The following is a 22,500-nucleotide window of genomic DNA, read 5'->3' on the forward strand; positions in this document are numbered from 1 at the left end:
AGAACCTATAGACTATATTTATGGATCTGTGAGTAAATAAATTAACACCCTGTACGTATGTCTGTGAGGAAGAAGATGAGAAGAGTGTGTTTGTGTTGAATTAAAAATATAATTACAGGGAAATGCTGTCAAGTGCTTGCCTGGTAGGCCGAAATGATTGCTGACAACTGTTGGGAAGGACAAAATGGCAATCACAATGTTAAATAGGTGGAGGCACATGGCATAGTGGTTAGAGCAGCGGACTCGCAGTCGAGGGATTACAGGTTCGAATCTCAGACCGAGTGATGTGTGTGTTTATGAGTGAAATGCCCAAGCTCCACGTGGCTCCGGCAGAAGGTAATGGCAAACTTCTGCTGACTCTTTTGCCACAACTTTCGCTCACCTGAGATGGACTGGTGTCCCATCCAGGTGGGGAAATCTATACGCTGATGGGAGGTACATGGCCTAGTGGTTAGAGCAGTGGACTCGTGGTCGAGGGATCATGGGTTTGAATCTCAAACGGCGATGTGTGAGGTTATGAGCGAAGCACCTAAGCTCCACGTGGACCCGGTAGAATGTAATGGCAAACTTCTGCTGACTCTTTCGCCACACTTTCTCTCACTCTCTCCTCCTGCATCTAGCAGCTCACCTGAGACAGACTGGTGTCCCATCCAAGTGGGAAACCTCTATGCCAATGAAACCAGGAAACCGACCCTTATGAACCAAGCATGGCTTGAGAAGGAACAAACAACAAAAACAATGTTAAATAGACATTATAAGAAGAAACATTATTTACATTATTTACATTTGATGGATATTTGTCCTCATATTGTTTGTTGTTAAGTGATGGTATAAGAGATAGGGAGTGTGTGGGTGGATTCATCCGACTAATATCTTTCAAGGTGGTGCTCCAGCATGGCTACTGACCAATGACTGAAACAAGCAAATGATAAAAAAGAAATATGTGTAGTTAGCATAAGAAAGTTGAAATAGACCTTGTTAATGAAAAATGGCTGTTGTTGTTGCTTGATGATAAAGAGAAAATGTTTATCATTGTTTAAGTCCTAAATACATTTGATGTCTTCATTGATTGTCTTTCTTGCTGGAAATTGTGTAGTTTTCAGATGAGTTTGGTGTAGGATGTATGTGTTGTTTGCCAATGTTTTCTTTTCATATATGAATGTGTTGTTTGCTAATGTTTTCTTGTTGTATATGAATGTGTTGTTTGCCAATGTTTTCTTTTCATATTTTGTTTCGTGTTGTGTCGTGGAGTCCATTACAATTAGAAAATTATGCATTGCTTAATGAATTAGGAAAATCTTTAATTAAAAAAATAGCTAAAATCTAGAAAACAGTTATGTTTTCAATATTTATCTTTTGTCTCTGTCTCTTGCTGTCTCTGTCTGTCTGTCTCTCTCTTGAATACATATTTACACACACACTTATGCACACACACCCATAAATACTCACTCACTCACACACACACGCACACACACACACAAACACACACAGACACTCTCACACATGCACAAAGCCACACACACACACAAACACACACACACATGCACATGCTCACACACAAACACACACATGCACGCACACACACAAACACACACGCACACACACACACACACACACACAACATATATTTTACAGAATCGTATACATGTGATACAAGTTTTAATCCCATGTTGAATAGTGAAACTGAAACTATTCCACAATGGTGGAGTCATGATTATTGGTTGTATCTCGCAGAAAATCAATCATCTTTTATCGTTTACTTGTTGTCATCATCATCGTCGTCGTCGTCGTCGTCGTCGTCGTCGTCGTTGTCGTCGTCGTCGTCGTCGTCGTCGTTGTCGTCGCCGCCGCCGCCGCCCTCCTCCTCCTCCTCCTCCTCCTCCTCATCATCATCATCACTGCTGTCATTGCCATCATTATTAACATCACCCTTAAGGTTGGCGAGTTGGCAGAATCGTTAGTACACTGGGTGAAATATTTAACGGTGTTTTGTCTGTCTTTACGTTCTGACTAGTTGATTACATCGACCTCAGTACTCAACTGGTACTTATTTTATCAACTCTGAAAGGATGTAAAGCAAAGTCGACCTCGGCAGAATTTGAACTCAAAACCTAGCAGCAGACAAAATACCGCTAAGCCTTTCACCCAGCGGGCTAACAATTCTTTTCTACTCTAGGCAAAAAGCCCAAAATTTTTGGAGAGGGGCCAGTCAATTAGTTGAATAAACCCACAGGCACACAACAAGCTTCTACACAATTTCTGACTACCGAATTCACTCCCAAGATATTCGTTGGTCTGAGACACTTACCCAGGTGCCACACTGTGGAACTGAACCCAAAACCACATGACTACAAAGCAAACTTCTTAACCCCACAGCCATGCCTGCACCTGTAGGAATATGTGCCCCAAAGCATGTTTTATTTATTTATTCTTATTTATTTTTTTCGTCTGAGGAATTTCCATAGTATTCAAATAATCCTTATTTGAAACGATAATGGTCATTTTTAAAAAGCTATTTTTCATGTTTAATTGTGACATTAGATTGTTAGAGAAATATATGGTGAAATTATTCAAAGTCACAGGATTAAGTTTTAGCTAAAAAGGGAAAATATACAAGAATAAAAATTACAGTATAAACCAGTTGATGAAAAGAGCCAAAAATTCAGAGCCAATAAAAAAAAAAAACATTTGCAAAAAGTGAAATGTTAGAGAAAAAAAATAGTTAAACATCGAAGGTCGTTAAAAAAAGATATATTGCAGTCAAACAAGAAGTACTGAGAAAATATCTGTGAAAAAAACAAAAAAAAACATAGGCATAGGCGTAGCTGTGTGGTTAGAAACTTGCTTCCCAACCACATGGTTCCGGGTTCAGTCCCACTGCGTGACACCTTGGGCAAGTGTCTTCTACTATAGCTATGGGCTGACCAAAGCCTTGTGTGTGGATTTTGTAGAAGGAAACTGGAAGAAGCCCACTATATATTTATATGTGTGTGTGTGTGTTTATCCCCCCCCCCCCACCATCACTTGACAACTGATGCTTCATCAGAGCCTCGAATATGAAGTGCAATTTATTTGGGAAAGAATTACCTTTTTACCTAAATACAGAACAGCATCAACATGTATATAAATAACCGATTAGGTTGAATGCAATTTAAAAACATAAATAACTGAATTTATTTGGTAATTTTCAAAAGGCTAAATGGTTGGATGTTTGAATTTCTATTCATAGCATTGTCTATACAGTGGCCATGGGCAACAGATAACTTTCAACAGCCTGGTTCACCTATCAGTGAATAGGTACGACAAAGTGGGATAATTTGCTTCTCTTAGCAACAACAGCAGTGGTTGAAGAAACAGCACTGAAAATACACAAGTCTTTCATGAATTGCAAGTCTCCAATAAATTAGATCTCATATTTCTCTCAGTGATCAATGTTCTGGTTGCTGGTTAGAAAATGGATGAATATATCATGAAAACAACAGATGAAATAAAAGACTATTTATTCTACCCCTAACTACAAAATCTTAGAATATATCAAAATTATTGCAACCATGTGGGTTTAGAAAAGTACTGTTGCTGAATATCTCTGGGCACGAGGTTTAAAATTTTAGGGGTGGGGTCTAGTCGATTAGATTGAACCAGTATGCAACTGGTACTTAATTTATCGACTCCGAAAAGGATAAAAGGCAAAGTCGACCTCGACGGAATTTGAACTTGGAACGTAAAGACAGACGAAATACCACTATGCGTTTCACCCAGCATGCTAACGATTCTGCCAGCTTGCTGCCTTAATGAACCGAATGTGTTATGAGCAGATATTCATCATAAAAGAGAAGTTCTCATACAATGAATCACAACAGTGATTAGCATATTTACTTTAGAATAAATCAGCCATCATTCAAATATATATAAGATTCCGCAAAAAAAAAAAATGTTGATAATAACCAAGGAAGCTTTGCTAATGGCAAAAATACAAACCTGAATTAGACTCTCTGAAACATCTCACATAAAAGTATGACTGTGATATCATGAAATCTATCAGGAGTTACTGTTATATGATTGCAAATCTGGTGTGGATTTTATTAGTTATAAACAATATTCCCAAGACCGTTTGTGTCTTAACAGCAGAACGAATGGACAACACTCCATTAACAACATTTTGAAAATGAGTTTTCTTAAAGTCTCTAAACATCAGACTAATGGATTTTGTAATGTTATTGTTACAATCTAAACATTAAAGAGAAATAAGGAAATATGGAAAATTGTTAATAAAAAACACTAGATTTGAACTTCAAATAGACATGTTTGTAATATAATAATGTGTTTAAAAAAAAGGAGATATTCTTTAGTTACACACACACACACATACACATACATATGCACACATGGAGGCTCAGGTATAATTGAGTGGTTAAAAGTATACTTCTGAACCTTGTAGTTTCAGGTTCAGTTCCACTGCATGGTACCTTGGGCAAGAGTCTTCTGCTATGGTGCATGGTTGGTCAGAGCCATTTTCAATGGATTTGAGAGATGGGAAGTGAAAGACACCAGTTGTATGTATGTGTGTGTTCAGGGGTTTGTGGATACGTGGGCATTTGTTCAGGGTTTTGTGGGTGTTTGTGTCTCCTTGTCTTGACATTATGTGACAGATGGAGTGACTGCGTGGTAAGTAGCTTTCTTACCAACCACATGGTTCCAGGTTCAGTCCCACTGCATGGTATCTTGGGCAAGTGTCTTCTACTATAGGCTTGGGCCAACCAAAGCCTTGGGAGTGGATTTGGTAGACAGAAACTGAAAGAAGCCTGTTGTATATATATATATATGTGTGTGTGTGTGTGTGTTTGTGTGCCTGTGTTTGTTCCCCATCATCGGTTGATGACCGATGGTGGTGTGTTTACGTCCCCGTAACTTAGAGGTTTGGCAAAAGAGACCGATGGAATAAGTACTAGGCTTGCAAAGAATAAGTCCTGAGGTCGATTTTTGTCTGTCTTTACGTTCTGAGTTCAAATTCTGCCGAGGTCGACTTTGCCTTTCATCCTTTCGGGGTCGATAAATCAAGTACCAGTTGTGTACTGGGGTCGGTCTAATCAACTGGCTCCCTCCCCCTAAATTTCGGGCCTTGTGCCTAGAGTAGAAAAGAATTTACCTGTATATAGCGTGATAATTTTGATACCCTGCTCTCTCTTTCCTGTCCAGTCTATTTATGTACCCTGGGTACTCTGCCATGATCCAATAAGCACTGCAACATGTCAGTGACAAGCCCATAGCTTCTGGTAGAACTAATTCTGTCTAATTGTGGAACACAATGCACTTTATGTGTTGCAGTCTGCGCATTTTATGCATTCTCCTTTGTTCAGTTTACTTCTGATGGTGGTTAAAAGTAATTAAAAGTGGGTGAGGTGAACTTGGATGAAACAGAGCTGCTGTTCCAAAGAAGACTATATGTGGTCATTCACTATGCTAGAAATAACAGCTAAATTTCCCTAAATCTTCACCGTGCAGTCATGATATTTCTCTATTATATGGACTGAGACCATCAAAGAGCCTTGAACCATTTGAAATTTCTTGGGGCAGATTTTCTACAGCTGGATGCCTTTCCTGTTGCCAACCTTTATCTGCTTCCAAGCAAGTCATTTTCCCTTGGCCAGACTTGGTTTTCACAGAAGAGTGGAAATGAACAATCTCACTCGAATGATAATAATGCTCATTTACAGTCATCATGTGATATCTAGACAGAGGCGCGTACACACACACACACACACACACACACACACACACAGATAGATAACAAATGGAGATGAATGGACAATGAGAGTTCAATACATGCGCATATTAAACTGTTATTGATCATTCATTTTCGTTTATTATATTTCTTTACCATGTGATGTGTAGCTGATGTTGCTACGGAGACGGGGGTTGTGGAATATGTGATATCATTAAATGATTGTGATTACGTTAATTAACCTTGCGATTCGATGATAAAGTGGGAATATTAATTTATTAGTATTCCTACTGCATACACCACTAACCAATTCAATTATATGCTGGATGTTACTGAGCTAATAACCAGCAAGGTCCAAACCAATTGATATATATGTGTATATATATATATATATATATATATATGTATACATATGTATATAAGTATATATGTATATTGTTTGTATATATATATATATATATATATATGTATATATATATATATATAAGACATACAGTCATATATATAGTTAAATAAGATTTGGGTAAAAACCTTCTGGATTACTAGGCAAAGCTGATCCACAGCTATTGGCTACCTAATGTTATCATACATTAAAAGTGCTCCTGCTACTGGATATATGTCAGGAATTCCATAGTATCTGTAGAGTGTATATATATATAAAATAGATAAATGGTAGTGAATGGAAATGAGTGATATTCTTTATTTAAAATCGCTACAGTTGTTTCAACACATTTTTACACCCGTCGGAGGATCGTGGTTTCGATTCCCAGACCGGGCGTTGTGTGTGTTTATTGAGTGAAAACACCTAAAGCTCCACGAGGCTCTGGCAGGGGGTAGTGGCGACCCCTGTTGTACTCTTTCGCCCCAACTTTCTCTCACTCTTTCTTCCTGCGTCCCGTCCAGCTAGTGGGGTAACACATACGCCATAAAAACTGGGAAACCGGGCCCATGAGCCTGGCTAGGCTTGAAAAGGGCGCATAAATAAATAAAAATCAGTACAAATACAACATGAAAAAGAAAATATTGCAGTGAACATGAAGTGAAAGAAACGTCATTATTTTTTCTTTCATTGAAAGAGAGACCAATAGTTTGCAAGTCACACCCATAATTTAATATGACCTTTGAATAACAATTTCATGGTAAATCATAATAAAAACTCTTGATGACCATATTATAGTATTGTGCAGGGCAGGGTATGAATAATGTATTTTTTGTAAGGGTTGGTGGGTAATTTTTGTTATAGTTGCAAGCAGTTGCAAGCAGATGAGCAAAGGTCCTTGACCTGAAATATGTCTAGAGTGTTACAGAGCTTGAAATAATGAGAGCTGCTATATGGTTGCTTGATGTGCTAGAAATAGCAGCCAAATCTCCTTAAAATCATGCCCCACTATCTTAAATAATCCTTTCTACTATAGGCACAAGGCCTGAATTTGTGGGTGGGGAGGGGGTTATTCGATTAGATTGACCCTAGTATGTAACTGGTACTTAATTTATCGACCCTGAAAAGATAAAAGGCAAAGTTGACCACGGCGGAATTTGAACTCAGAATATAAAACAGATGAAATACCGCTAAGCATTACGCCCGGCGTGCTAGCGATTCTGCCAGCTCAATGCCTTGCAGTCTTAAATAACGAGATGACTCGTTAGATAATAAGCAATGGTCGTAGCTGGATTGACTTTGATTATAATCTGCTGTCAAGGCTGATCTAGTTAAACTGTTTCAGCAACTAATAAATTGTGATGTTGTGATGTTTATGCCTTCTTTTGAGAGCAATAGCAATGTGGGCTAAATGAAATGAAAAATGCATTCTTCAGATTTTGCTGGTAGCTTACAGTGATATGTAATTAATTTAATTTAATCAAATTAATTTTAATTCTTCTACCATGCATTTACATGTTAATATTGCTGTTTGAAACAATTGTATGCATGTATTAAAATTCTTTCAAATTTTAACATCATCTTTTCTCCATTTTTAACAAATTTGTTGAGTTTATATGGGATTCCTTTCCATAAATTCTCATAACACACCATATATATATCATCATCACTCAGAGAGTGTAGTGGGTGCTTTTACGTGTCACCCGCACGAAAACGGCCATGCTCGAAATGCTGTCTTTTATGTGCCACCCGCACAAGAGCCAGTCCAGGGGCACTGGCAACGATCTCGCTCGAAAACCCTACAAAGGCCAGTCAGGCGGTACTGGCAACGGTCACGCTCAAGATGGTACATCTTATGTGCCACCCGCACAAGAGCCAGTCCAGGGACACTGGCAACGATCTCATTTGGCTTGCCGGGTCTTCTCACGCACAGCACATTTCCAAAATATATATATATATATATATATATGTATTGATATACAGCAGAAGCAAAATGGTGTGATGACAGAATCATTAGCATGCTGGGCAAAATGCTTTGCAGCATTTTGTGTTTCGTCTGTCTTCACATTCTGAGTTCAAATACCAATGAGGTCAGCTTTGCCCTTCATCCTTTCAGGGTTGATAATATAAGTACCAGTTGAACACTGGGGTTGTTCTAACCGTCTTACCTTCTCCCATGAAATTACTGGCCTTGTTGCCAAAATCTGAAATAAGTATTCAGCAGAAAGAACAGAGTGATTTAAGGGTCTGAAAGGTTCATCCATTATCACTTGGCAAAAACTTTTTATAATTGCTAATGCATAAAACTCTTGTCCCTTGTGTCACCATGTCACTTCAGCTGAACCGTCCAATCCATGCCAGCGTGGAAAACAGACATTAAATGATAATGTGCTATACTGTATTTTAATGTGTTTAAGGAACCCTCATGTATAAGGAACTCCCTAATTTTGGGGGCTTAAAATTTGAAAAAGGTTTTGTAAGGGAGTATAATACTATCCATGTATAAGGAATTCCCATATTTTTTCAGCCTAATTTTTAACAAAAAGGGGTTACTTATATACATTAAAATACGTTACATAGATTAAAATAGAAAGTGAATAGGAAAACATTTGACATCACTTGAAAATATTTAATTTAGATTGAGAATATAAATGGATAAAGTCTTTTACAGCTGTTTCGCAAATAGCCAAGTATGTAGATCATAACATTGAGCTAAAGATTACATCATCATCATCTTCATCAGAGAGAGAGAGAGAGAGAGGGGAGTTAGAAAATATGAAAATATTTGTCAAAAAATGAAAGAAGGATCAGAGTGAGAAATATATACATTAGGTGGTTCCCTGATTGAGGAAATAATAAGGAAAGGTCCTTATTAACAGTTCCATATGTATATATCAAAGAATATGAATGTTTTATCCTTGTATAAGCGAGATATAGTTTTTAACTTCACATCAAATCCATACCTGTATGGGATGGTGGACATAAAATAATCCTTTGCGCCAAAGCCTGAAATTGTGAGGAAGGGGTCGAGTCGATTATGTTGACCCTAGTGTTCAGCACTGGTCCTTATTTCATTGAGCTTGAAAGCAATACAGTCAGAGTTCACCTCAGCTGTATTTGATCTTAGTAAATAAAGCCAAGCCGGAAGAAATCCTTTTAAGCAGTTTATCTGGTGAGCTAAGAATTAGGCCAACTCACTGCCAGGAAATAGTGATCACACACACACACATGCAGTACGTGTGTGTGTACACATGCACACACACACACATGGACACACACACATACACACACATGCACACACACATGCACACACACACATGCACACACACATGCACACACAAAACACAACATACACACACAAAACCCAGCACACACACACACACACACACACAACACAACAAACACAAAACACAACAAACACACACACACACACAGAAAACACAACAAACACACACACACATACAGAAAACACAACAAACACACACACACATACACAAAACACGAAAGACACAAAACACAACAAACACACACACACACACACACACAGAAAACACAACAAACACAAACACACACACACACACAAAACACTACAAATACAAATACACACACACAAAACACAACACACACAAAATACAACAGACACACAAAACACAACATACACACAAAACAACACACACACAAAATACAACAGACACACATACACACACACACACACAACACAACACACACATACACATTTAGAGAGAGAAAGACAGAGATAGAGACAAGGAGAGAGAGAGAGAGAAAGAGAGGCATAGAGGCAAAGTAAAAGAGAGTGAAAGCTAGTTGTAGAGATTGATGGCTATAAATACGTAGATCATGAAATTACAAACTTTCATTTTATATGCTGCTTCTTTCTTGTTTGTTGTCAGACTTTCATTTATTTTTACCATTTATTTCCAGTTTTATCAGCAGCACTGAGTTCAGTAGTTCATCGTACAAAATCTGACCCATGGGTAAGTATTATCACTGTCATGTTTTATCTAAAAAAATATTTTTATTGCATATTTTTATAAATATTAGCATTGTTAAATATAGACTTCCAACAGGCAAATCATTGTTTCATTATAGAAAATGATAATTGTTTAGTGTGGTTGTCCATTTGCTTTTTATATTTTTACCAGAGCAAACCAGCACAGCTGTCTGGCTTCCGTGCTAGTGACACGTAAATAGCGCCATTTGAGCGTGATCGTTACCAGCACGTGAAAAAGCATTCGAGCGAGGTTATTGCCAGTGTTGCTGGACTGGCTCCTGTGCAGGTGGCATGTAAAAAACACCATTTTGAGCGTGGCTATTGCTAGTACCGCCTGACTGGCCCTCATGCCAGTGGCACGTAAATGCATCCACTACACTCTTGGAGTGGTTGGCATTAGCAAGGGCATCCAGCTGTAGAAACTCTGCCAGATCAGATTGGAGTCTGGTGCAGCCTTCTGGCTTTGGCCCAGTCCTCAGTAAAATCGTCCAACCCATGCTAGCATTGAAAGCAGACGTTAAACAATGATGATTATGATGATGATGATATCTCAGTATCGACCAGACCATCAGATGCTGTTATATGCCGCTGGTCACAATGCGCTTCCAATTTTGTCCTGGTTGTGCCATTCTTTACCATCTTGTCTCATATTGATTTCCAAGTGGCCTTTTACGATCTCTTTGACGCCACTTGGCAACTGCACAAGTCCACCTGTTGTTTGTGGACCTTGCAGCATATCAAGCCATGTGGTATTTGTGCTTTTGGAACTCTGTGCTCACATTGTTCGCTCTGTACCATTCTCAAATTATTTCATTTCATAATTAAATAATTCCTAATGAGATCATTTTACATATCATCATCATCATCATCATCATCATCATCATCATCATCATCATCATTTAACATCTGTTTTCCATGCTGGCATGGGTTGGATGTTTTGGCAGAAGCTGGCAAGGCCAGGGGTTGCACCAGGTTTCATAATCTGTTTTGGCTTGGTTTCTATGGCTGGAGGCCCTTCCTAATATCTAAACGCTTTACAGAGTATACTGGGTGCTTTTTACGTGGTACCAGTACCAGTGCTTTTTACGTGGTACCAGCATCAGTTATTTTTGTGTGGCACTGTCCTTAAATCATTTCCTGTCTTTTGAAGCTTCTAAATTCCTGTGATGTAATTAACAAAAGTATATATTCAAAGCAACAATTAATTTGTCTTTAATTATCTTTTAATTTATTACAGAGGTAACTTGCCGCCATGAGCCACTCGGGTTGGGTGAGCATTCCTTCAACACATCATGTTCCCCTCAACTCACTTCATTAAGCTGCAACTCTACTCCGACCAGAGTTCCACCTCCGCCTTCTCCCCCACTCCATAACATGGTTCCAACAACAGAATCGATACCAGCCAGCACAACAGTCACAACAGGAGCTGAAACAACAGCGACGACAAGCCTGGCACCAGTAAATCCTTCTGAATCCTCATCTTCATCATCTGTAGAACAAACTGTCCCGAGTATTCCTACTTCGGATTACTTGGAAGAGGAGAAACCTCTCTTACCAGGGATTAGTGTCCGTGCTGCCACTTTGGAGAAACTGATTCAAATCTGTGTTGAGAGTTTCTGTAAGTATACCAAACATATCATCTTCATCATCATCATCATCATCATTGTTATCATCAATGTTGTTGCCATGCAACTTAAGGTTTTTGTAGGCTTCTTATGGAAACTTTAAGTCACACGGGGCTGAATCAAACTGTTCTAGAAAATGATATGTAGTAACTCCTACTAAATGTATTGAGTACCTCTTTCTTTTGTTCCTTCACACATCCATATATATATATATATATATATATATATATATATATATATGTGTGTGTGTGTATAAGAAGGGATGATCACTAAGTGGACATCCTATATGCTAGAAAGAGGTCATCAACGACCCAACCACAAAGAAAAATAATGTTCTCCAGAGATTGGATGGTGCTTTTTACGTGCCATCAGCACGGAAGCCAGTCAAAGTGGCACTGGCATTGGCCTTTATATATATATATATATATATATATATATATATATATATATATTATTTAGTTTAAAAGAGTTCCAACACTGTCTGTTTTTTATGTTTTATTTATATTCCTGCAGAACCAATGTGGGGTATAGAATATGGAATATACAATATATAATATAATATACAATATATAATATAAAATAAAATAAAATAAAAATGGATGGCACCATGGAAGAAAGTATTGAATGTAGATGAAATATTGAGTGTTCAATATAAAGGATCAAATATATAAATATATAAATATATAAAGGTGACTCGAGTTTCAGGGCTATTTCCCTTCGTCATGGCTGGTATGAGCAGCAGAAATATAACAAAAGACTGTTACTCTGAGTTTCACGTTCCCGTTCATCGGACAGTTAGTGTGAATGTCTGTGTCCGTGTCTCTGTGTGTATTGTGTGGATGCCTGTAAATCGAGTGTCTGTGTGTGTATGAGTGTGTGTGTGTGTGTGTGAGTATGTGTATGTGTACATGTGTGTGTGTGTCTGTATATGTTTTTGCATGTTTTATATATGCTTTTACATACAGTTCCACATAGTTTTATATGGCTGAAATTTCTCGATTTCACACTTAGGTCTACCAATATGGTCAGTTTATTAATAAAAACTTCATCTTACTCATAATAGTCATGCAACAGATAGACATCTTTTGAAGAATGACCCAACTATTACAAGGAGTATATTGTGGCATTGTTAAATACGTTTTTAACCATTTTATGATATCTTATGAACATTAGTTGTCTGTATATAGTTCTCTGGTGAGTTATTGTTAATGAGATTATAATTTTCTGGACTATTAACCTTATTTGTGCAGTGAATATTTACATCATCAAATTACACTATATTTTAATCGGTTTGATCTCTGATTGTAATTGAAGATCAAACCAATTGAAATATTAAATAAATATAAAACACAAGCACACACACACACACACACACACACAAACACAAACACATGTGTGCAAACACACATACATACACACACATGTACACAACATATACATGCGGTTAATAGCCTGAAAAATTATTATCTCATTAAATCATTAAATGTGCCTTCACATAATAAAATGTTTAATAAACATAATTTACAGCAATCCATTAAATATTGATCTGAGAAAGGTTAATTTTCTAGTCTGTTTATTGTAGATGAAAATATTAATGTATCTAAGTCATCATCATCATCTTCAAAATCTCTTAACTGATGCTGCAAGTCATTGGGGTACCGTTCTAGATGCTTTTGCACTGAGCCGTCACCACTGTTCTCTGTCTTGCACAGAAAGGTTGCAGTACTGTGATCTGTCCATTCTTTGATGTTGTCCAACCAGGATTTTCTCTGTCTGCCTCTCTTTTGTCCCACTGCCTTCAACTGTGTCCCGTTTTGAACATGGCATTATAGCAAGACATGTATCTGCAGCAGTCGAGCTTTCATCTTTTTACCTGCACAAGGAGTGGTTCCTCTCTGTCAGTGTATTTGTTGATTTGTTGCCTAACAGAGCTCTGCATATGGGACGTGTAGCAGCCTTCTGGAACACTTGTACTCAACTGCTTGGGTTCTTCACTCCATATCAGCTGTACTTCAATACTCCATATATCAAAGTACAGCAGTACAAAAGTAGTGCTAGGACAATAATAAAATAAACCAAGTTCATGTAGTGAATTGGTTGGTGATGACAAAGTTACACAGCCATAAGCCACCATTTGATTTATTGGTTTCAGCCAGAGACTGAGGCCATGTTGGGGCATTGCCTTTTGGTATAATTGGGTGTCTTTTCTGTATTATTTCCGGTGAAGTAGCGAGTTGGACAGAGCTGCTCTTCTTTGTGCCGCCTGTCATGATGTGGGTTCATCTGGTATCTCAGACGGAAATTTGTTCAGATGCACTTTGAAGACCTCCACATCTACACCTTGTACATCTCTGACAGAATGTTGGATTGTTGTGGACCCTTGAATGTTGGAAAGCTGTGGACCCTTGGATGTTGGATAACTGTGGACCCATGAATGCTGGATAGCTGTGGACCCTTGGATGTTGGATAGCTGTGGACCCATGAATGCTGAATAGTTGTGGACCCTTGAATGTTGGATAGTTGTGGACCCTTGAAACCCAAGCTGTTGTGGTACTGAGTCCTTATTCTTGATGGAGAAGATGGGGGCAGGGAACAACTTAAGGATGAAGCTGGTTGGTTATATCTCAGGTTATTTGTGTTGGATGACTAAAGACCATGAGCGGCAGTGTGCTGCTAAACCCATCCAACCCATATAAGCATGGATATAATATGGTGATGATGGTGATGTGATGACAGTGATGCTGGTGAGGATGATGATGATTATGATGATGATGATAATATGGTGATGGTGATGATGATGATGTTGATGATGATGTTGATGATGATGATGATGATGATGATGATGATGTTAATGCGATGGTGATGTGATGATGATGATGGTGGTGGTGATGTGCTGCTGCTGCTGCTGATGGTGGTGAAAATGATGATGTTGGTGATGATTGTGATGATGGTGGTGGTGAGGAATATGGTGCTCATGGAGATGATGATGGTGGTGATGATGGTGGTGATGATTGTGGTCATGACGATGATGGTGATGGTGTGATAATGATGATGATGATAATGATGATGGTGATGATGATGGCGATGATGACGGCGATAATAATGATGATGATGGTGGTGGTAATGATTGTGATGGTGATGATGATGGTGGTCATGATGATGGTGTGATAGTGATGATGATGATGATGATGATGGTGATTGTCAAGATGAGAATTATGGTGCACGTGATGATGGTGATGGTATGATAGTGATGCTGCTGCTGCTGACGATGATGATGCTGATGATGATGCTGATGATGATGATGGTGATGATGATGAATGGGATGACAATAACGGTGATGATAACAACGATTGCTATTATATATTCAGATGCGTAATACATACTACACCCCTAACAATAACAACATTTCTATTTCTTAAAATTTTCCATTTTTTTTTTTCTTCCATTGACCACATTCACTACAACATTCGTAACAAGATACAAAATTCCATGGAGGTTTGTTGTGTTAACACCTAATTTCATCCACATTGTTTGTGTTATGTTGATAATTCTTGGTGTTGTTAGCTCCATTTCGGTTCTAAGTAGTTCGTAAATGGCTTTGTACTTTTCCAAAAATAGTTGTTATACAATAAATGCATAAAAATAGCAATTTATGAATGCTCTCTTTCAATTTTTATGTGTTTATTCCCTCGTTAATGCTAAGGTATTTAAAAATTGTGTAAAAAGCATTACATTGGTTAATTACCATATGACTTAATTACTTTTATATAATTTGGTATTAACATGATTTTTTGTTTTAAATGTTATTTTTATTATTTGATAATGATTTCTCAACAAATAGGCACCAGCTTGGCTGTGTGGTAAGAAGTTTGCTTCCCAACCACATGGTTCCAGGTTCAGTCCCACTGCGTGGCACCTTGGGCCAACCAAAGCCTTATAAGTGGATTTGGTAGTTAGAAATTGAAAGAAGCTCATCGTATATATATATTTATATATATAAGTATATACATACATACATACATGCATACATACATACATACATATATATGTGTGTGTGTGTGTGTGTGAAGGCGCATGGCTCAGTGGTTAGAGCATTAAGCTTACGATCGTGAGGTTTTGAGTTCGAATCCCGGACCGGGCTGTGTGTTGTGTTCTTGAGCAAGACACTTTATTTCAGAGAATCTGCTTCAAATTTTGCCAAAAGCTTGGTGATACCTGCTCAGAGGCATACACAAAGTTTTCAAAAACTTTTTATCATTCTTGACACACTCAAGATCTTGTGCAACTGAAACCTGAGTGTCTCTTTAGTCAGCTAAAAGCAGTCTTGGCACAAACTTGGCAGACACGTGTCTCATACCCAAATCATCAGTGATAATGGACTGAACTGAACTATAACTAATCTGCACATCCTCTGATAACTCATGGATGGTGATTCAATGATTTCCCCTCACAGCTGCATGCACATCTGCAATGTTTTTCTCCCAGGATGTTTGTCAATATCGACATTTTTTCGGCCATCTTGGAAATGTCTGAACCACTTGTACACTTGTGTGCTGCTCATACACTCTTCTCCATACACTTTCTGTGACTCTTCATAGGCCTCTGAGCAGGTATCCTCATGACAACTTCATCTGTCATGGTCAATGTGACAATCACACGCTACACACCTTCCTTCCAAGCATTGCTGTAAACAGCAGAAGTGAGCTAAAACATTAAAAACTCTGCACAGCAGAGTTCAAGGTCAGCCTTGGCCAAGCTGTGCATGCTTTAGCTTCGTTACTATGGCAACAGTCTGGATACTTATAGATCAGACCTGGTACATACACACACACACACACATGCGCACACACATGCATCAGGCTTCTTTCAGTTTCTGTCTACCAAAGCTTTGGTTGGCGTTAGGAAGGGCGTCCAGCTGTAGAAACTCTGCCAGATGAGATTGGAGCCTGGTGCAGCCATCTGGTTCGCCAGTCCTCAGTCAAACCGTCCAACCCATGCTAGCATGGAAAGCGGACGTTAAACGATGATGATGATGATGATGATGATGATGATGAATTCGATATACATTAATTAAGATTTAACACATTAAATTAGCACGTAGTATCTTCATTAACATCGCCACTGAACTTAGGACGTTTATATCACTTAAAAGGTCTTTATTTTTCAGCTAGAGTGTAGTTCGGTCCCAATGAAGGTGCATGGCTTAGTGGTTAGGGCATTCGGCTCACGATCGTAAGATCGTGAGTTCAACTCCCGGTGACGCGTTGTGTCCTTGAGCAAGACACTTTATTTCACGTTGCTCCAGTCCACTCAGCTGGCAAAAATGAGTAGTGCCTGTATTTCAAAGGGCCAGCCTTGTCATACTCTGTGTCACACTGAATCTCCTTGAGAACTACATTAGGGGTACACGTGTTTGTGGAGTGCTCAGCCACTTGCACGTTAATTTCACGAGCAAGCTGTTCTGTTGATCATATCAGCTGGGACCCTCGACGCTGTAAGCGACGGAGTGCTCCTATTTTTTTTTTTTTTTTAAGTTGGGTCCCAAAGGGGTGGTACAAACCTAGCAATATGTGTTTTATAGTGATAACAAAATTTCCATTCAAATGGCAATTACTGGACGATTTTCTGTTCGAGTCTGACCCTTTTATGTCATAATGGAAATGTGACCTACGTTGCAAATAGGCATACGAATATTGCACAAATTTCATAATTGAAACATTTTCTGTATTTTGTACATACAAATATACCAGCCTGTGGGTGCAATAAAATGGGCTCATGGGCGCAATTGCACTCGTGGGTGGGGGTTTCCCCACCCCTGCTCTAAGCTGTTTTCACAGCAATTCTCCTGCTTTTGAGACTTCCTTCATTTCTAAAATACTATATATTCTGATCAAAAGAAACTGAAACATATTTAACTGCAACTTATTTGATAAAATATTTTCTTTTCTTTCAGGTCCCAGTGGTAGTTTGGTTGATGACTCGTTCTATCCACGCGTTTTACTTCTCATGCATAAATGGTTTATACCATCTCAGGAACTGGCAGAACATCTCGTAGAATTGTATCCTTTAAAATCATTGTAGAAACTTTAACGCATTAACATTTAAACTTGGGCCATATCAGGCCCAAATATTCCAGCTGTTTTAAGTTCAAACCAGCTAGATCCAGCTTCTCACACCTATCCTACAATGTCATTCTTAAAAAAAAAAACAGGCATGGCTGTGTGGTAAGAAGCTTGCATCTTGACTTCATGGTTTGGGGTTCAGTCCTGCTGTGTGCACCTTGGGCAAGTGTCTTCTAGTATAGCCTTGGGCTGACCAAAGCCTTGTGAGTGGATTTGGTAGATGGAAACTGAAAGAAGTCTGTTGTGTATCTCTCTCTCTTTCTCTCTCTCTCTCTCTCTCTCTCTCTCTATATATATATATATATATATATATATATGTATATGTGTGTGTGTTTGTGTCTGTGTTTGTCCTCCCACTATCACATAACAACTGATGTTGGTAGTAAATGGAAACTGAAAGAAGCCTGTTGTGTGTATATATATATATATATATGAAAGAAGGTTTGAAAATGCACTTACTTTAAAGATATTTATTCACTTAACCAGTTTCACTTTTTTCTCTAGGTCAGTTCCTCCTCAACTTTTTGCGAACTCTTAAATATATTTCCTGGGTATATATATACATATTTTACCAAATCCTTTTTGTTATAACAATGTTGTAAACTGTTTCAAACATATTCTTATTATTATTATCAAAGAATGTATATATGTATTTTGATACTTAAACTGTTTCTAACATTTTCTATTATTATCAAAGAATATGTATATGTATTTTTCCATATATGTATTTTCATACTCACACTGTTTTTAACATTTTCGTCTTATTATCAGAGAATGTGTGATAATCAGTATGTAACACTACAAAGCTCATACAAAGCTTTATACTTTAAATATATTCTTCTTATTATCATCAAAGAATGTATATATGCATTTTAATACTCAAACTGTTTTTTAACATTTTCTATTATTCTCAAAGACTTTTGATAATCTTTTTCTAAAGAAGTGAAACCAGTTAAGTGAATAAATATCTTTAAAATAAGTGCATTTTCAAACCTTCTTTCATATATATTTCCACTTGTACGGTATTCCACAACTTTACTTTATTATATATATATATATATATATATATATATATATATATATATATATATATATATATATTCTTTTACTTGTTTCAATCATTTGACTGTGGCCATGCTGGGGCACCACCTTTAGTCGAGCAAATCGACCCTAGGACTTATTCTTTGTAAGCTTAGTACTTATTCTATCAGTCTCTTTTGCCGAACTGCTAGTTACAGCAGTGTAAACACACCAGCATCGGTTGTCAAGCGATGTTTGGGGGACAAACACAGACACACAAACATATACACACACATACATACATATACATATATATGATGGGCTTCTTTCAGTTTCCATCTACCGAATCCACTCACAAGGCTTTGGTCGGCCCAAGGCTATAGTTATAGACACTTGCCCAAGGTGCCACACAGTGGGACTGAACCCAGAACCATGTGGTTGGTAAGCAAGCTACTTACCACAGCCACTCCTATACCTTTTGTTTACAAAATAAATATAAGATAAAAAAAAATTGTTAACTTTTATTATATTCATCATATATATATTGTTTCTGATATAAATTAATATTACTAAGAAATATTACCAGTCCCTGGCACATTGGAGAAAAAAAAACTGCTGGTACCCCACATCAGATAGTTTGAGAAACACTGGCATAAGCAACAAGAATAACATCTACTACTTTAAGCATTCTTTTGCATTGGAGTTTCCTTCTATTTCTCATCTGTTTCTTTTACAGTTTCTATTTCTTTGAATTAACCAGCTGCACTGAAGACCTGTTAACGCCTATCTCATATATCCAGTTCTCCACCTCTTGGTGTTTCGTTTTACTGTGCCTCATCAAATTACTCCATCATTTCCCTAATCTCTTTCCCTCTTTGACCCCCTTAGGACTCAGACTGTCAAATGTAATGTTTATTTATTCATATTGTTTTGAATTAATCAGACATTATTTTGTAGCTTTGACATTTTGATTATGTGATTTTTTTTATTTTTAGAGTGACATTGTAGAGTAGGTATGAGAGACCAGATCTGGTCTGGATCAACATGAAACTAGTAGAATATCTAAACTGGATATGGCTGGTATATTCCTTAAGCATTCAGACTACTCTGAGAAATGTAACATTCATATTGTTTTTGAATTAATCATACATGTAAAACCCATGTAATTTGCGCACCTGTGTAATTTATGCATGTGATTTTCAGGATAAAAATTGTTAAATAAAGCTTCTATTCATGTAAAATTTGCACCCAAAAGTTTTCAGAATTACCAATAAGGTCAGGGAAAAAAGGTTTTCAATTTAGTTGTATTTAGCATAATTTCACTTACTTATGATTACATTTTATTTAATTTTCACCAAATAAAAATAATTTCTGTTTAACAGGTATCGCATTGAAAGCTATTTAATTATGAAGTGTTTGTGTTGTTTATAATAAACTTAAGTTTACATTTCTTGCCCACAGTATATTGCCCAATGATTGAAGGGTACTCTTAAATGGGCTGGTTATGCTGCACTGGCAAAGGCCATGGTTACAGTCTCACTTGGCTTGCCAGGTCTTCTCAAGCACAGCATATCTCCAAAGGTCTCGGCCGCTTGTCATTGCCTCCGTGAGGCCCAACGTTCTAAGGTCATGCTTCACCATCTCATCCCAGGTCTTCTTGGGTCTACCTGAGTCTACCTGGGTCTACCTGGGAAGACCTGGGATTTACTCATAATTTACGCACCCCTTAAAGTTTATTTTTGTTTTTGCGAAAAAAGTGCGTAAATTACATGGGTTTTTACAGTATTTTGTAGCTTTGAGATTTTGATGATGTTATTTTTTATTTTTAGAATGAGAGAGGTTGAATCTGGCCAGTTTGAACATAAATTAGGTAGAATATTTGAGCCAAATGTAGTCAGTTTAAATACTATATGTTAAGATAACCCCTTAAAATGCCCTTTGAAATTTTTTTCTTATCAACATTAACTAAAACAAGACCATGTACAATATCAGTCTTATTAATTGTCCCAGGAAAGCAGAGAATAACTCCTGCAGGAACTCTTTTTTTCATGTAAACATTCCTTGACTTAAGTGTTTTAGATATCTTGGTGTAGAAGATACAATACAATGTGAAGCTGTAAAATGTTCACACACCCCACAGCAACAAGATTGTTCTCTACAGGTTTACAAAGCAAAAATATGCCATGTTTTCAGGTAAATATTTCAAATTATTTCGTTTTTGGATTTGGTAATTCAAGAATCTTTATGTGAGTTTGTGTGTTGAAGCATATTTTGTTGTGTCTGGGGAGAGTCATTCTCTTTTAGTACCTTATTATTTAACACACTCACCGGTAAAATTTCCACTCATTTAAAAGGAAACTTTACCGGTGAGTGTATTAAATGATAAGGCACTAAAAGAGAATGACTCTCTCCAGACACAACAAAATTTCAAATTATATTTCTGCTAAATTTTAATCCTTTTGTTACCATATTTCTGCTAAAATACATTGCTGCTTTTTCAATTAAATTTTAAAATAATTAAGAGTTTAGTAAAATAACTTTGTCATTGTTAAACTGGTGTCTGGGACATAAGTTAAAGCAAAATTTTGATGGAAGATTTGAATTTGAATTCCTTTAAGACAAAATGTTTGTATTACAGATCAGTGCTCTGCAACTTTTTTTCATTTGCGCCACACTTGTATTCGTTTCAAAATTTGGTAGCACACCTGAACTAAAACTATAACTAAATGTATGGGGACAAAAAGTTATATTCTGCGGCACACCTAGTATTGTCTTGTGACACACCAGTGTGCTGTGGTATTCTGGTTGTGGAGCACTGTTATAGATCCAGAGTTAGTTTCAGGTGAGATGGTATGAAAAAGGTCAAATAATTTCTTTTAAATATCTGTATATCTGATGTGAATTGTTGTTGCTAAGATTCTTAACATCTTCTTTAGAGTATCAAATATATGATTAGATGTAAATATGAAACATAGGGCAGGGTTGTGTGGTTAAACAGTTCACTTCACAACCATGTGGCTCTGAGTTCCATCCCACTGCATGGTACCCAGGGGTCAATATAATTAATTTATCCCTCCCCACAAAATTACTGGCTTTGTACCAAAATTTGAAACCATTATCTAATTTCATGCTTACCTGTCATTTCATTGATGTTTTGTTTTGTTTTTTATTTAGATACTGGATCCGAACGTTTCCTTTCCACTTTGACCTCGACAAACGGTTAAAAGTAATCGTGGAAAGATTTGGTCAAATTCTTGAAGCAGAAGGCAATACCAATTTTTCTGAATTAATCGATCTTTCTAAAGTGTAAGTGAACAAATAATTTATCATATTTTGTGTAAATATATTTATATGCCCTGTCACAATTGAGTCTGCATCGTTGGTCACCATATTATGTGAGAGTAGCCATGCAGATCTTTCTGCAGGAATCTAATTTGCTTCCCTCTCTCATAGCAATCTCCTTGTCCCCTAGTTTGAAGCTCCCCCACTCCCTACCCTAAGACTTGTCCTGAAAACAACATGGCAACTGCATTAGTGTGGGTAGCACAAAGAAAGCACCTGGTCCATGTTGTAAAATGGTTGGTGTTAAGAGAGACATTTTATTTCGTCTGGAATAAAAA

The 22,500-nt window shown here is 37.4% G+C and overlaps 1 protein-coding gene across 5 annotated transcripts in view; it reads left to right on the forward strand.

Moving 5' to 3' along the window:
* LOC106876470 (ras guanyl-releasing protein 3-like) overlaps positions 1 to 22,500 on the forward strand; it is a 188,189-nt gene that overhangs the window by 120,456 nt on the left and 45,233 nt on the right. For all 5 annotated transcript variants that reach the window (XM_089352155.1, XM_089352158.1, XM_089352159.1 and 2 more), the window contains exons 3-7: positions 10,044 to 10,096; positions 11,351 to 11,731; positions 17,692 to 17,797; positions 20,960 to 21,073; positions 22,055 to 22,186. In XM_089352155.1, coding sequence (XP_089208281.1) covers positions 10,093 to 10,096; positions 11,351 to 11,731; positions 17,692 to 17,797; positions 20,960 to 21,073; positions 22,055 to 22,186 — 737 coding nt within the window. In that variant the 5' untranslated portion in view covers positions 10,044 to 10,092. The remainder of the gene's footprint in view (positions 1 to 10,043; positions 10,097 to 11,350; positions 11,732 to 17,691; positions 17,798 to 20,959; positions 21,074 to 22,054; positions 22,187 to 22,500) is intronic.

The sequence above is a fragment of the Octopus bimaculoides genome, chromosome 5 (genome assembly GCF_046866305.1).
Source record: "Octopus bimaculoides isolate indiv1 chromosome 5, ASM4686630v1, whole genome shotgun sequence".
In the NCBI taxonomy this organism is placed as follows: domain Eukaryota; kingdom Metazoa; phylum Mollusca; class Cephalopoda; order Octopoda; family Octopodidae; genus Octopus; species Octopus bimaculoides.